Source organism: Copadichromis virginalis, linkage group LG4 (assembly GCF_057382275.1).
Source record: "Copadichromis virginalis isolate Kocher_CV1m ecotype Utaka linkage group LG4, C_Virginalis_male_GT1.1, whole genome shotgun sequence".
NCBI lineage: Eukaryota > Metazoa > Chordata > Actinopteri > Cichliformes > Cichlidae > Copadichromis > Copadichromis virginalis.
This window is the reverse complement of record NC_140621.1, coordinates 35,019,420-35,036,534: the sequence shown is the minus strand read 5'-3', so window position 1 is coordinate 35,036,534 and position 17,115 is coordinate 35,019,420. Positions and strand designations below refer to the sequence as shown.

At 41.9% G+C, this 17,115-nt stretch overlaps 1 protein-coding gene across 3 annotated transcripts in view; it reads right to left on the bottom strand.

Moving 5' to 3' along the window:
- LOC146712020 (transmembrane protease serine 9) overlaps positions 1–14,983 on the bottom strand; it is a 28,305-nt gene extending 13,322 nt beyond the window's left edge. For 2 of the 3 annotated variants that reach the window (XM_085455113.1, XM_085455114.1), the window contains exon 1: positions 1,295–1,377. In XM_085455113.1, the coding sequence (XP_085311239.1) occupies positions 1,295–1,349 (55 nt within the window). In that variant the 5' untranslated portion in view covers positions 1,350–1,377. Of the gene's footprint in view, positions 1–1,294; positions 1,378–14,913 lie in introns of those variants that run through there. The other variant, XM_085455115.1, reaches the window with a different exon arrangement.
- Positions 14,984–17,115: the final 2,132 nt, after the last annotated feature.

Below are 17,115 nucleotides of genomic sequence, written 5' to 3'. Positions count from 1 at the left end.
TCCTTAGTATCCCTATTGTTTAATTATATTGTTTTATGTACTTTAATCATGAAGGTTTGTAGAGCAAGACCACTTTTAACTCACAGACTAAGTGGTAAATGGTAAATAGCCTGCATTTGTATAGCGCTTTTCTAGTCTCTAAGGACCCCAAAGCGCTTCACACTACATTCAGTCATTCACACACACATTCACACACTGGTGATGGCAGCTACATTGTAGCCACAGCCACCCTGGGGCGCACTGACAGAGGCGAGGCTGCCGGACACTGGCACCACCGGGCCCTCTGACCACCACCAGTAGGCAAACATGGGGTTAGTATCTTGCCCAAGGATATTTGGTATGCAGCCCGGAGGCAGCCTGGGATCGAACCACCGACCTTCTGATTAGTGGCTGACCTGCTCTGCCACCTGAGCTACAGACACCCAAGTGCTCACCCAGACTGAAAACAGGAAGTGTAGAGCTGTACAAGTATGTTAATAACTACAGGAAGCCAGATAGAAAAGAAGAACTTTGCCATATAAGCAATGTTTGTATCGAAACTGTGATGTGTAAAGTGCCAAAATAACACCTATATGAGACACAGTTTATGATTCTAATGTTAGAGATCCTGCAACTGTCTGGGCTGTGCAGGGGTCTCTCTCTTCCAGATGATTGAATAAAAAGAAATATAAATGTTTTAACACACTATGAGTCGGTTTTCTCTGTTCTGTCATGGGGACAAAAGAATCGGGGTTAATACTGTACAGCACAAAGGCATCACAGTTCACTAGAACTACAACTAAGGCTGAAAAAATTTATTTCGCAGAACAAACAATAAAACTGAAAAATCTTCGAGTCCAAACACTTGGTTGACATCTACAGGTGACACTGAGCAAAGTATTTGTGCTGCAATACCAGCTCTGAACTTAATATTACCGCTGATTAATATCACCCATGTCACTGCAATTTTAAAAACTAACTGTGATATGAAACAAAAAAACATTAACATAAAATAAAGGTTAAAAAGTGATTAAAAGTTCAAATAAAATAAAGCAGCTCTAATAACTGTGACACAGACGCTGATTGATGGAGAGCAGTTCAGCCTCTCAGCTGCTTCCAAACCAAACAGATCGTCACATTAATCTGTGTTTAAGCTTTCATCACCAAGATAAAGATGAAGCTAAAGCACAACACCAGTCCTCCTTTTCCTGTCGTGTTACTTCCTGCAGTGCCACTTTAAAGTGAAGCGCTGTGCTCCTGAGTGTTTTCGCCCTCTGAGTCGTTCCTGATGCAGGTGTGTGCAGAGAGCTCTTACCTTGGGTCAGGAGCATCAGCCCAGCAGCCAAACACATCACTTTGTAGAAAGCCATCACTGTAAGATCCAAACCTCCAGACCTGCTGAAGCTTAAATAACCTTCCTCTCTCCTCCTCCTCTCTGTCTGCATTAAGCACACCTCTCTCTGACACGCCCAACACCTCACTGCAGCTCACCTGATCTCCCTCACAACAAACACGCTGTAACAGGAATTTCAGCTTTCAGGCATCAGTCTTGAACTTGTTTATTAATGATTTACTTTTTTTTAGATTAATTATCCATTGCACATGAGGAAACCAAAGCCCTGCTACAGACTGAAATATTTTTCCTTTACCTGAGGAGATACCTCAGATATCATTCGTTTGCAGTTTCATCAGAGAAAAATATCCCCTCAGCAGGATTTCATTTACAAAAGTCTGCAGGGAAAGTACGTCCAATTATAGTAAATCTTTCTTTTAAAAATAGGCTGAAGGCGCCTTTAGTCAACATCACAAACGTCACAAAAGAGTATTTTACTACATGACATATAATCTCTTTCATTGGCTGCTTTTCACCTCATTGGAAATTGTCTTCGTGGAAAGTTGGCCACCAAGAACCAATCTTAAAAGGAAACTAGAAGTAAAGGCTGCGGTATGCCAAAATACACAATAAGTGGCAACAGATCTGGTGATGACTCATCACTCAATCATGTATGTACAGAGGTCAGGAGAAAGGTACAACAGTGAGTGTTTATATCCAGAATTCAAAATCCTGCTCCTAACATACAAGGTCTTAAATAATCAGGCCCCATCTTATCTTAGTGACCTTGTAGTACCATATCACCCTATTAGAGCACTTCGCTCTCGCTCTGCAGGCCTACTTGTTGTTCCTAGAGTATTTAAAAGTAGAATGGGAGGCAGAGCCTTCAGTTTTCAAACTGGCTGGTGTCATGGCAGAGTGTATGTCAACCAGATGTGGGCCAGGTCTGGCAATGATGGCACTGTTTATGTTCCTATTTAGTTAGAAGACCCAAATGCCATGTTGCAATACTGTACTGCTATGGTAGCCAATGTTTCAAATGCAGGTTTGACAGGTTTGTGAGTGTACACTTTATCCAAAACCTAGTGAGGGTTTACTCATCTTTGCCATTGGGTGGCTGTAGCTCAGGAGGTAGACCAGCTCACCAACTGGTCAGAAGGTTAGTGGTTCGATCCCTGGCTCTTTCAGTGTGAATGTGTATGAATGTAGTTAGGAAGCACTCAGTGTGATTGGGTGAATGTGGCATGTTGTATAGAGCACATTGAGTAATCCGGGAGACTAGAAAAGAAAGAAAACTAGAAACCTATATGAGAGTCAGTCCATTCAATGTCTGAACAGAGTTTTGTCATGTCACTTTTGCATGTTCCAGCACATGTTTTTATTACATGGCTTGATTAAGGTTCACATTTGGCTGATATCTGGGGCCAGAGCTGAAACTGTTCTGGGCCAGCAGTGCGTCTGCAACTGGCCCGTAGCCGCACACAACTTACACATGGTCCACATACCGCTAAGAATGACGGCCCTTTGGTGGCCCAGATCAGGTTTGCTAGAGGTAGTCCACATATGGGCCAGCACAGGACCACCAGTGTGTCTGCAACTGGGCTTGTGCCGTCAGTCTTTGCGGTATGTCGGCCATGTGTAAGCACATTGTGTGGGCCAGATCCGGGCCATGCCAATTTTAATCTGTAGGCTTTCCTTTTTGCTAAACCATATAGTTAGAGCTGGTGACCCTGAATCCTCCCTTAGTTATGCTGCAATAGGTGTAGGGGATTCCCATGATGCACTGTGTTTATACACTTCTGTGCATTGAAACATTACTTATTATTAATATCTGGCTCTTCTACAGCATGTCTTTATCCTGTCTTTCAAATGAAATACTATCGGTCATAGATCGGCCTCTCCGGAGTCCAGACCTCAAATTAGCTGAAGCTAGGGCTGCTCGATTATGGCAAAAATGATAATCACGATTATTTTCACTGAAATTGAGATCACGATTATTTGACGATATTTATTTAACCCTTTAAGACCTACTATAGAACCAAGTCCGCCAGAGCTTATATTATTTTTTTACATGCTGTAGTGCCATTTGTGGGAACATGTCAAGTTGATATACATCAATACAACTGTTATAGCCCATATTTTAATAATATGTATGCATTAAGTCCATAGTAATTACATAAATTGCAAAAAAGTGCAATAAACTACAAAAGAATTGAAAATTGTTTTTGTTTTGTTTTACATATATTTCTACTTGGAGAAATTTAAGAGGCTTATCCCTCAAAACTTTAAATGCAAAAAATAGTTTACAACAACAGGAAATTTATTTTGAGTGTCTTCATAGTTTTATTTTAGAGATACAGCAATTTTTATATACTGCAGGAAAAACAAAAAACAATCCTTTTTTTTTTTTTTTTTTTTCTTTTCCTTTTCTTTCTTTCTTTTTTTCGCTGTCAGTGGATGAAATCTGTTGCACCAGAAACCTCCTTGAGACTGATTTTGTTGCCAGTAGTTTTTCTAGGCAATCATTTTCTGCTCTCAGTCCCCAGCAACCAATCACAACAATCTCATGGAATGCTCATTTTTCCTACTACCTTTGGTTACTAGATGGTCGTGGATCGGTCTGTAGGCCTGTTTGCCTGTTTGCATGGGCACAATCAGATTTCCCCACGCTGGTGCTGTTCCTATGTCATCATAACAGTTTTGGTCCAGGATCAACGTTGCAACTGACCAATCACATTGGCTGAGCAGTTAGCATTAGCAAAGAAGTTAACTGTTAAAAACTTTCTAACATGACTAATATCAATTTGGCTAACAGCAAATCTAACTTGATGAAATATTTATTATACTCCCTTAATGACTTTGTATACAAGGTCACCATTCAAATGCATTTTGAGTGTAGTATCAGTGCAGTCAGGGTTTATTTAGTGGAAAACACAGAGTTCCCAGTTAACTCAAAATCCTGGCAGCTATCTAATTAGTTAATGCTACAGTTGTACATGCAGAAATCATATCCTGAAAGGTTTTAGTATATTTTTCCTTTCTGTGCCGCTTCCTTTGCAAGCAAGTCAGCTCTGTCATACTTTTTCTTTTTTCTTTTTTTTTTTTTTTTTTTTACATTACGTGATGGCAGAGCTTCAGTTCATCCTTTGTCATTTTTTTTTTTTTTTTTTTTTTTTTTTTTTAATAAATAGGACAGGGGGAATGAATGAGAGAGAGAGGGGGAGAGAAAGAAAGAAAACCAAAGGGGAGAAGAGACGGTGAGAAGGGGGGGGAAGAGAGAGAAAAAAAAAAAAAAACTCCTGGGTCACCTGTATGGAGAAAAAACAAACAAACAAACAAACAAAAACAAACAGAGGAGACAGCAAACAACAAAGAGCAACATAATAATAGAGAAAACAAAGCACCATCACAATAAACTAGCTAGCCATAGATATCAGTATTTACTAAGTAATAAACGATATTGTGCAGCACGCAAGATAGACAGCGCACAGTCTGCTTTGAGGCAGCAGCCAAGAAAGCTTTAGTCCGCGTCTGTGAATACCCATGTGTGCATACCTGTGTGGATCAGCATGCTTGCATTCCAAAGGTTTCTCCATGTAATGATCTGCTAGGGAGTGTGGGGGGGCCACAGCCCCGTCCTCCAGGGTGTGAAGCGGTCATACTTTTTCAAATGTCCGGTACCTGCTGCGGAAATATCTCAAGAGTTAGTATGCGATTTCTGTGAAAAGTTTTTTAAAAATGTTTTTAAATGCAGTGAACCACCAAAGGCATGACGGTTATGTTTCATGTAAAAGCTTTATGAAGTCATTTGAATTCAAGCAGGCAGTTGTGAACACACTTCGTCCCTATTCTTGGATGTTTTTGTCACTGCTTTGTTATGACTTCACACAGCAGCAGCTACCAGACCCGTCCTTTGACATCTTCATTCCCAGAGCTTCCATTGGCTCTGCGGCCAACAGCGGGAGCAGCACACCGTCAACATAAAAGGAGACCGGGAACACAGCACGCACACACAAGTGTAGGTCGAAAGCAGCTGACTCGCCTCCTTCGTCACTCTGCAGTTCTCCTCTTTATCACCTGCTTGACTCCAGATGCTTTTCTCTTCGTGGCCTCTGCTCATTTCCGACCTCTCAGGTCCTGCTGTAACAAAAAACAATCCTATGATGCAAATTTGCAAAGAAAACAGCAGGTGCATCAAAATAAACTATTTCCAGCAGTGCAATTCGAGTTCTAAGCATCCCAGAAACTATTCAGAAAAGTCAAACATGACTTATAAAACACCAGTATAGGCTTTTAAGGCCTACAAGTAGAAAACTACATTTTCCGCAAAAATGACGTCACTTCTGGTTTCGAGCAGGAAATGGCAGACATGCGATAGTTCACGCTGACCTCTGTTTCAAATGTAGGAAGTGTTACGAACAGCTGATCCGATCGGCAAAGCTGTTTCTGGAATATTATGTTTTTGTTGCTGCAAGCGCCTTTTATGCAATTTTTGCAAAGCTTTATGTGGAAGGAAACCGTGACCGAGGACAAGCTGATGGCATAAGATGTAAGTACAACTCCTCCGGTTTCTTATGCAAAACAAATTATTGCGCTAGCTTACACGGTTCAGGTTCTACAGGGATTTAAAAATAGTTACACAAAACGGAGCGTGCTGCTCTGACCGGCTTTAAAGGGTTAACAATAAAAACGTATTGAATAGTGACTTTAAAAAATAATATAAAATAGTGTGCAAATACTGATAACAGTGCAAATGTTTGCAATATAAGAAACAAATGAAAAATATAAACATCTGTGTTTAGTGAACTTTGCAGTGTTGCTCTGTGGTGCAGCTACGACACCGTAGCAAAGTTTACACACTATGTCTACTTGATCCACGTCTGACTCCGCCAACCCATAATGTTTCCACACCACTGAAGTTTTTTTACCTCTCTTTTCAACCAACAGCAGTCACTCTCCTCTCCAAATAACTTCTGCTTAGCTTCCCGAGCTTCCCTCAGGTCCTCTTAATTGTTGTGACGCGTGTTCAAAATGCAGAGAGGTGCGCTCGATTTGCCACACGGAGCAGCGCGAGAGTAAAGCACGAGGGAGGGGCTAATAATCGGCTCCGCCATTTTTAATGATCGTTGAAAGCCCAGATCGTAATCGAGATTAAAATTCGATTAATTGAGCAGCCCTAGCTGAAGCAGTGTGGCACCATCCTAACAGAGAACAGAACAAAATGCAGAAACATCCAAAGAGCACTGACTGTCCTTCAAGACACCTGGAAAACGGTTCCTGAGGGTCCTCACAGAGCTGACAGGGAGCTCAGAAACAACTTGGTCACACCAAATATTCACATCCATGTCACAACTGTACAAACTCTGCCTATAGTCTGTCATTAAATCATCTATAGCATCTATTTGACATTTTCCTCCATGATAAGAATTAAAAGGAGGTGGCTCAGAACTTTTGCACAGAACTGTACCCTTCAGTTTTTCCACAACCAGCTTTGCAAAGCCAGCAGACATGTCTGAAGGATCAGTGTGGTAATTGTCAGAGGTGTGGACTCGAGTCACATGACTTGGTCCCACCTCTGGTAATTGTATTTTTAATGGTACATTTCAAATACTCAACGCTGCTTCACTTGTAATGTGGTTTAATGACATGAGGACATTTCCAGTTAGGTTAAAACCAGCTGAGTTGATTCTTCATCCATCTTTTGTGTATTCACTCAGTGAAACAGTAAATAAACAGTGACGGCTGGCAGAACATTTAAGTACATGTCCCAAATACTTCCCGGGCCCTCAGGTGATCTGCACAAAAACAACAACCATTGCTGTGTCACCGGGTGAATCTCACCTGTCCACATTCCTGGAGACTGTCAAGTCTTTGTGATGTCATGATCTCACAGAGCACACAGAGGTGTGGCGTGGATAAATAAAGGCGAGGAGGTGAGTACATGACACAAATCAGTGGTGCAAATTGAAAACCTACTTCACCTGAAACATTAAAAAGTGCAAACTGTTGTGAGGTCGTTGTTGTCATTTATACCAGTGCAGGCCAGATTGTTGGAGATTATTTTACCTGATGTGTTGCTTTTGCACAATAAAGGGAGCATTTGTATAAAACATTTTAATATTGTAACCAGTTTGTTTGTGCAGGTGTGTGTAGTGCCACTGCCAATTATCTGCTACAAATAGTTGATTAACTTATTTTGGAAAAATATGATGTTATAACCTCAGGATAAAAATGCTCGGAAACTCAAGTGCCAGTTTTAGGACGTTTACTGACCACTTTTAGAAACAACCACAGCTAGTCGCACACATACAGGAAACTGTCCCACACATAACATTCCGGCAGGGAGAACCCTGAAAAACCTCTGAAGGTTCCGGGGTTCAACGCCCCCAAACATACATTAACAACAACACTGTCTATAACATATGATATGAAACTTTACCTCGTGTTTGATCACTACCGATCGACAATGTATTTGAAAAACTGTGGTTAATCATCCTGAATCGCTGAGACGCTACAATAGGTCATCCAACTGTCTTTGAAGGAAACATTTTAATTTTGAATTTCAGTCAAGCTGCATTTTTCAAAAAAAAAAAAAAAGTGTCAAAGGACTGAACTATTTTGCTCGTAGCATAGTAATATTAAATGCAAGGCACTCTATGCATAGCATGGGAATTGGGGCCTGAACCCCCCAAAAGGCTTACTCATAGTGTTCCCGTGTACAGCATTCAGGTTTTTCTGATGTTTCAGAAAATTTGAGAACAGTTATCAAATCAGATTTATGCAATGGAGGATTGTTTTTAATTAATAATGTCAAAATTTGAAGTAAGTAACCAAAGGTGGTAATATTCATCTACATTACAAGAACATCCAAACTGCACAGCTCATATATGAGGAAACTGTCCTACAAACTCAGTGGTTGAAAGTCCGTTGACCCGCTCTTTAGAGCTGACTGACATTCTTACAGACATTTTTGTGTGTCTCCTTCAGTCGTCTGTGCCTCCATCCTTCCAGTCCACCGCCACCGTGCCCCTCCCTAACAAAAACTACATAACCTGCTGATCACTCTGCTCTTTAATCCTGATGGCAGGAATGGAAATCGGAAAAGTTTTTCCATCATACCCTTTTAACAGACGATGCAAATCATTAAGGAAGCAGCTTCTGTTTGTGCTGTAGGACTCACCCAGAGATAATAAATCACAGATATACCACACATCTGCTCTGTGAATGAAGCCAATGCATTTGCATCCTTCATTTTACTGCGCTGGCAGTGGGACCGACACTGTGGGGAGTGTCAACAATAAGCCTGCTGCTTGCTCAGGAATAAACTGGTCAAACTGCATCAGGTTGCTCTGAATGAACTTTAGTCAGTCTCAGTACACAGAGGTTTTAGAACAAGTGAAACACTGAAATTTCCACTAAGCACCAAGCACAACACGACCGTATTGTCGAAACTAAGTCTCTTTAATTTACAATCCTGAAGGGAATCCGATAACAATCTGAAAACAATAGAAACCACAATAGAAACCACAATAGAAAATACTTCAGGGTGAGTCAGCAGAAAAAACATTTAGCTGTTTGCTGAGGGAGTTTTCATGTTTAACTAGGCGCTATCATAGCCAAAAAAAGATGAAGGAAAGACTTTCTGATCAGGGTCAGTTAACCTGATCTCAGTCTTTCCACAAACCATTGAATCCATTTCAGCTCCTTTTACCAGAGTGACAACAAGGAAATAGTTTAGCAGCCTGTTCGGGCTGCTCAGGTAGTCCATCTAATGAACCTTCACAATAGTGATGTGTCGGTCGCGAACGAAACGGCTCGTAGAGCCGACTCTTTGAAGTGAACGACGTGAGCCGGCTGCTTTTTTTCTTTCTCTCACTCTCTCTCTCCCCACCTGCAGGTGGTTACATGTGGTTAAAATGATTCAAATTCAGTAAGTATGCACGTTTTTCATATAAATATAGTCTGGAACTTAATTATTGTCTGTAGCCCACATACACTTTAGTTACATAAAACATGTGCGTTTTGATGTTATGTACTGTATAGCCTGTATAATAAATAAATATGTAGCCCAATAAGTATAAACTCCAGAAAGCTACACAACATGGGGCGCTTCATTTACAAACACAAGTCTAACTTGAGTTTCACTGTTTTGTTAGAAAACAGTCACATTGTTACAGCTTAAATTACACAAAATGTTCAGAAATCTGCACTGTCATGAACAAAAATTTAAACCAAATTTTTCATGATTTGTTGGATGAACCCTGAGGTCTGAAATACAACCGGCCATTTTTGACTCCCTTTGAGTTTACGTTTGTATTTCACCCTCAGATTGTTTCAGTTTATTTTTTTCCCCTTGCCTTGTTTGGTATCTTTTCAGCTCAACTGAATTTAGTTGTTTTTTCACTGACATACTGCATTAGTATTACTGATCTGAAATCACACTTAAAATCCTAGTAGTATTTTTTACTGTAAAAAAACCAGACCTGTTGAGTAAATTTTTATAACTTGAAATGCAAATATAAATTGTACATTTTGTGTCATGATCCTGGGCCGTGTTGGCCCAGCATTCTTAGTTTTCGTGTATTTTTGTATTTTGTTCTTTATTTAGGCCATGGTTCCTGGGTTGCTCTGTTAAGTTGTTCCTTATTTGATTTCCCCTCGTGACTTTTACCCCCGTGTGCCCCTCTGTGTATCTGTGAGCCCTCGTCTCCCCTCCTTGTGTTTCATTCAATGTTTTCCCCAGCCCGCTATGCCTGTGCGCTCTCTCTCCTCCAGTCTGCACCTCTGTGTACTTCCTGTTTTACTTTGATAGTCTCCCATCAGTGTTGTGTTACTCCTGCCGTGTCTCGTTATGATTATCTGTGTCAGCTGTGTTCCCCGTGTGCTCCCACTTCCCTCGTTAACCCTCTGTGTATTTGTATGTGAATGTCTCCCTCAATTCAGTGTCGCGTTGTCAACGTCTCCTCCCCGAACCTGTGTGCCTTTCTGTGTTCCCCCAGTCCTTAGTTTAGTTGTGCCAGTTTAGTTCTGTTTCTTTGTAAGGCCTGCAATAAAGCAGTGATTTTGAGTTCAGCTCCTGTCTCCGTGAGTTTTGTGCTTGGGTCCTCATCTGCCTTCACACAGCTAGTTCATGACATTTTGTAAACATACACAACTATTTATCTAAAAATGCAGCCAATACACCTGCTGGTTTTTTTTTTCCATTTTCTACAACCATTTAAAAATATTACTAAAACTAAAATGAGAGAACAATTAGGTGTCGCAATAAGATACCCCACAAATGATGTGTGCCAGTAAAAAAAAAAAAGAAAAGTTTGTCCACCAAAAGACAGAGGAGAACAGCACAGGGACAAACCTGCAGGCCTGACAACAGGAGGTGTATCCAGTGTTGCCAACTTAGTGACTTTGTCGCTATATTTAGCCAGTTTTCAGACCCCTTAGCGACTTTTTTTCTAAAAAGCGACTAGCGACAAATCTGGCGACTTTTTCTGCTATTATTGGAGACTTATTTATGACGACTTTTTGACGTAAAAGCGCGGATCGCTCTTACTCTCAACAAGCAGCGGTGCTGCAGTGGGCACCTCACCCGTGCCAAAGCGCTCCCAGGTGGAGGACAGTCCTCCCCCAGCTGCTATCAGGGCAGGAGATGTTCACACCTGTGCGTCCAAACGGCAAATGAATCGCGCATGAGCGAAGCTGCTGCTCCGCACTGACTGTAACGCAGTCAGTTCTTCTTTTACTCTTATGCTGTTTTGTGGATCACAAGGTTTAAAACTACTTATAAACACACACACACAAAGTAACTCCACCAGAGCGCCTATTTCGGGTCATTTTTGCCCGTCCAGGCCCGGGTAAACGAGCAGTGTTGGAATTGTGACATTAAAAAACAATAATTGCTAAAAGAAATTTAATTTGTGGTTCTAAATAAATTCAAACTGCATTTAGGACGTTTTTTACTCACTTTATGTCTCTTCCACGATGTTATTTGTCTCTCCAACAACATAGGTTACAATTACATTAGCATGACCAATTATGCAAATTAGGCGATGACATCATTTGGCGACTTCTAGCGACTTTTAGGACAACCAATAGCGATTTTCCTTACTGAGGAGTTGGCAACACTGGGTGTATCACTCCGCTGGTTTTCGTTACAGCGTTTACACTGCAATATGCCTTTGCTAGAAACACTGACATAAGACAGGAACATGAACCTTCAGAGTAAAACAGGAAACAAGACACCACTAAACAAAAACGCAGACACGACACAGAGACAGACTAGACACTGAACTAAACCTGCAATAAACATGAGAACACAAAAACCTACGAACTAATCCCTAAACAAGAATAACTGAAAGATAGAGTCATAATCATCATTATCATCATAATAAGAAAAGAATCCAAAATGCAAAAACACACCAAAACATAACAACTCAAAATACTGGGTCAAACTGACCCAGAACCTTGACAAACACTGTCATATACAAAACTGGGGTGGCACTTAGGGGGGGCAAGGGATCATTTTAGGGTGGAACTTGCCACCCCATGCCACCCTTCTAGATCCGCCCCTGGCTAATGCCAAGACTTTAAAATCTGAAGTCCAGTAATCTATGAGTAATTGTGCAGTCTGTATGGCCATCTTTTGGTTTTGGTGAGCCTCCAGGGGGCGCTAGAGGAACTCCAGATTGTTGCCTTTGTTCCGTTTTTCCACTCTGGTTGTTTATGTAGTCGTTCATCTGTTGTTTTACCTCTAATATCAGACTGGTTTTACCACCTTTCCAGAAGATCATTTACATACCATGCGTGAGTGAGTGAGTGAGTGAGTGAGTGACTCACCCTGACTAAAACACGTTTATCTCACAAACAGAAACCACACAGACACACACTGCATGTCGTACCACTAATACTACGCCTGTATTACCTGACAGGATGTTATAAGTATGCAGTAAGTGTGTGAGCTCACTATCAGATGTGCATTCGGTGCATTTGTGCTCAAACATTCAGCTCAGCACAAGAAGAAAATAACACTAAAGTTCTGGGTTCAGTCTCTGACCCACTTCCTGCTCTGAGCTGTGATGAAGGAAACCCGTCATCACACCTTCAACCATCAGTTTATTACCTGACAGATGACAAATTATACTAAATAATTATTTAGTTCCAACATCTTTTCATAACATCTCATGAATGAATAACTAATAATAATCATCCACGAGAACCTTTGTTTCTCCACGTCTGTCATAAAAACTTCTTCTTCAAAATATATATTAAAGTTATGTTTACTGATCATTGTGAATTTTAACTGAACACATCAAATTCGTATTAAAGAAACGATTTCTTTAATGTAAAGGTTATTTTCCTGCAGTGTCACTTTAAAGTGAAGCGCTGTGCTCCTGAGTGTTTTCGCCCTCTGAGTCGTACCTGCTGCAGGTGTGTGCAGAGAGCTCTTACCTTGGGTCAGGAGCATCAGCCCAGCAGCCAAACACATCACTTTGTAGAAAGCCATCGCTGTAAAATACCTGCAGACCTGCTGAGGCTTAAATAACCTTCCTCTCTCTCCCTTTCACTCCCTGCTCACTCCCCCCCACCCCCAACAACAGCATCCAATACACACTCAACACAAGGCTCCAGCCTGTCTCTCTCAACCACCCAGGTTAGGAGGGAACTGAGGAGGATTAATGGCAAGAAGGCAGCGGGTCCAGATGGCATCAGCTCGAGGGTCGTCAGGTCCTGCGCGGACCAACTATGTGGGGTGATGGAGCACCTCTTCAACCTGAGCCTGAGGTTGGGAAGAGTCCCACAGCTCTGGAAAACCTCCTGTGTTGTACCAGTGCCAAAGACTTCACGCCCCAAGGACCTCAACAGCTACAGGCCGGTGGCTCTGACATCCCACCTGATGAAGACCCTGGAGCGGTTGGTCCTGGCTCAGCTTCGGCGCCTAACAAGCTCATCACTGGACCCACTTCAGTTTGCCTACCAGCCTGGCATTGGAGCGGATGATGCCGTCATTCACCTCCTACATCGTTCCCTCGCTCACCTGGAGACCGCTGGAAGCACTGTGAGAATCATGTTCTTTGATTTCTCCAGTGCCTTCAACACCATTCTTCCCTCGGTTCTAAAGGACAAGCTGGTGAACTCTGGAGTGGACCATCACCTCACTACCTGGATCCTGGACTACCTCACCGACCGACCACAGTATGTGAGGACTCAGGGCTGTGTGTCGGACAGGGTCGTCTGCAGTACGGGGGCCCCACAGGGAACGGTTCTGGCTCCGTTCCTCTTCACCATCTACACTGCAGACTTCTCCCACAATTCCACCCAGTGCTTCCTGCAGAAGTTCTCTGATGACTCTGCAATAGTCGGCCTCATCACTGATGGGGACGACAAGGAGTACAGAGGTCTGACTCAAGACTTTGTGGACTGGTGCCAGCAGAACTACCTCCAGATCAACGCCAGTAAAACCAAGGAACTGGTGGTAGACTTCCGCAGGCACAAGCATTCTCCACTGCAACCACTGAACATCCAAGGTATGGACATTGAGGCTGTGGACAGCTACAGGTACCTTGGTGTTCATCTGAACAACAGACTGGACTGGACTCATAACTCAGACGCCCTCTACAGGAAAGGGCAGAGCAGGCTGTACCTGCTGCGGAGACTCAGGTCGTTTGGAGTGGAGGGCCCACTCCTGAAGACCTTCTATGACTCTGTGGTGGCAGCACTGAGCAGCTCCTTCAGTGGGAGACTGCGGCACCCACGGTGTGGGACGGAGAGATTTCGCAGGTCTTTCCTCCCCACTGCTGTCAGACTCCATAATAAAGACTTTAACTGAACAAGCACACACATCCATACATGTGCAATAACACTAAGTGCAATAATCTTTTCTGTCATCGTTGTATTTTTACTCAGTTGTATATAGCATTCGTATTCTATTTTTATCTTATTGTATATTTTTATTCTATTTTATTCTACTGTATATAGTATATTATTTTATTCTATTCTGTACAGCTGTGTACTGTATTTATTCTTATTGTATTCTAATTTTTGCGTCATAACTTTTGCACTGTCCACTTCCTGCTGTGACAAAACAAATTTCCCACGTGTGGGACTAATAAAGGTTATCTTATCTTATCTTATCTTATCTTTCGGTTTGCAGTAAAACACACCTTTCTCAAACACCTGTCTGACGACACGCCCAACACCTCACTGCAGGTTACCAGACCTGCTTCACATTACAATCATCAGATTAAACAGGAACTTTTTAATCATTTTTCTCAGATTACTCATTAATTTAACACCAGGAAACAAAAGTCTGCCCTGCTGTGTCAAATAAAAGTTATTTAAAGGTTTCACAGTATTGACTGATGTGTACAGGTGTAAGAAGGGGCGAGCTGAGCAGCAGCGTTTGTATTGAAGTGAAATGCATTAACTCGACCAAAAACTACATAAATAAATCCTGTTGCTGACGATCATTGAGATATTTAAAAAGTGGTTTTGTTTTTTTGTTGGAAACATTTAGAGATGTTTGAATCTGTGACAACAGGCGCGAAAGAGTGATGATCTAAACTGGAGGGTTTCACAAACACACTGCCAGTGCAGTGGAAACATACCTGGATTGAAACAACACAGTAGAGCACTATCAGGCATGGATGGGCCTCCCCAGAGCCAGAAGCTCAACATCACTGAAGCAGTGTGGGATCATCCTGACAGAGACCAGAACAAAAAGAAGAAACATCCAAAGAAGAGACCTGAATGTCCTTCAAGATGAAGAAGAAAGTAGAGAAAGCTCAGACTGTGCTGAGAATAAAGGCGCTCACACCAAACGAGCTCGTTAGAGTCGTACAAACTCTGTTTGACCCATCAATAAATCGCTGCACATGGTTCACATTTTACTAGAAAAACAGAAAGAAATGAGGCTCAAAACTTTTGCTCATCACTGTACAGTTTTTAAACATTAACGTCATTATTGCATTTTCATGATGACTTTCCGCAAAATAAAAACTGCTTCTCTTTAATGTGGTGTAATTACATGATGATGTTTTACTATTTCCTCAACTAGATGAAAACGAGTCAGTTCTTCAGTCTGATGAGCGTTTGTTCACTCGTTAGATCAGCACGAACATCGAGCATTGTCAATTATTCCAAATAAACAGTGAAGGGTGAACAGAAAGTTTAAATTAGTGTCATTAGTGTCAAATCCCAAATCATCGCCAGGCCCTCAGGCGATCTATACACGAAGGACAATGGCTGTCTATCATCAGGTGAATCTCACCTGTCAACATTCCTGCGTAATTACACGATTCTGACGCTTGATGAGCGCCAACCAGCCTGCTGTCCCGCGTCTTTGATTTTCTGCAGAGCGTACAGGTTTATTCTGATGATTTAGAGTCAGCTCAGACTTCACATTTTAAACATTTACTCAACACAAACTAAAAGTAGTTACACAACTAAAGTCGGGTTAGGTCATGTTACAGTAGCAGAATGTGGTTATATCCAAGTTACACAAACACCTAAACTGTATTGTAGTATTTGACCTTTTCAGGATCACATATGCTTAGATTTAGGGTTTGGGGTAGGGTATTACTGTCATGGTCCCCGTGTCTGCCCGGACGGCTCCACAAGGCCACATGTGTTTCTGTTTACTTTCTCCTCTCACCTCCCCGCCGGGGCGGAGCTCATTACGGGCTCCCGCCCTTGGCTCACACACCTGCTCTTCATCAGGCTGCAATTATGTGTTGGACATTTAAGGCCGGGACGCAGACGGTCTCGTCGCTGGATGACAGTGCAAGACACATTAGTGAATCTCTAGCTTTGTGAACCTCCTGTGTGTTTTTGCCTCAAAGTAACCGAACTTTCCCTGTGTATAATTTTCCTGCACCCGTGACCTACCCACTGTGTGAACGTGAGTGAAGAAGAGAGCAAGTGTGAATGAGATTCCCTTCCTGGATTTTTCCCTTGGACCCCCTCAGGTCCCCCACTGTATATATCTGCAGTTGGTGATTCTGTAAATCAACATCATATTGAACTCTGCTCTGCGCTTGAGTCCCTCCATTGAATGTGACAATTACTTCAAAGCTCATGTAATTATTGCATTTCTTGTGAAACAATCAGAAAAATTCAGTCGTGTTTTGTGTGGGCTAAAATAAAAGCAAGACCTCAGGAGTCAGTTACTCAGAGCAGCCTGAACATGAAAACTTGTTATTTAATACTTTGGCCACAGACAGCGTAACACTATTCATGCCAGAATCAGGAACAGCCTTCCTCTCACAGAACTGTAGCAGAACTACATCCCTGTAAATCTGTGAAACAGGACTGCTGAGGATCTGCACAAGGTCATCTTTTGGACTGAAGTTTTATTTGAGGATGCAGCTTCACCGAGAGATCATGAAGGACAGATACACCACACATGTGCCCTGTGAATGAAAACAGTGAAATGAAAATGAAAACACTGCTGAAGACGTTTTTTCCCATGTCTTAGTCCCCCTGTTGACAAACTGGATCTGCCAGTAAGAGAATAATAGCTCATCGGGGAAATGTAATGTACAGTCAGTTTACAGGCATGCAAAAGTGTCAAGTCGTTGTTGACAGTGACACAAAAATGTCGCTGGTTAAATGAGTTAATAGATGACAAACAAGTGAGAATAAATGATGTGAGATTTCATGGAAGCACGGCCTTATTAAAGGCTCTGCGTTTGACACACCTGAAGCTTACAGAAGTTTTATTCAGCTGAAGAAAAACCAACAGTATAAAGACAACAAATCAGAAAATATTCAACCCTATCGGCTTTGTTTTTGTTATTCTTCCAGTTATT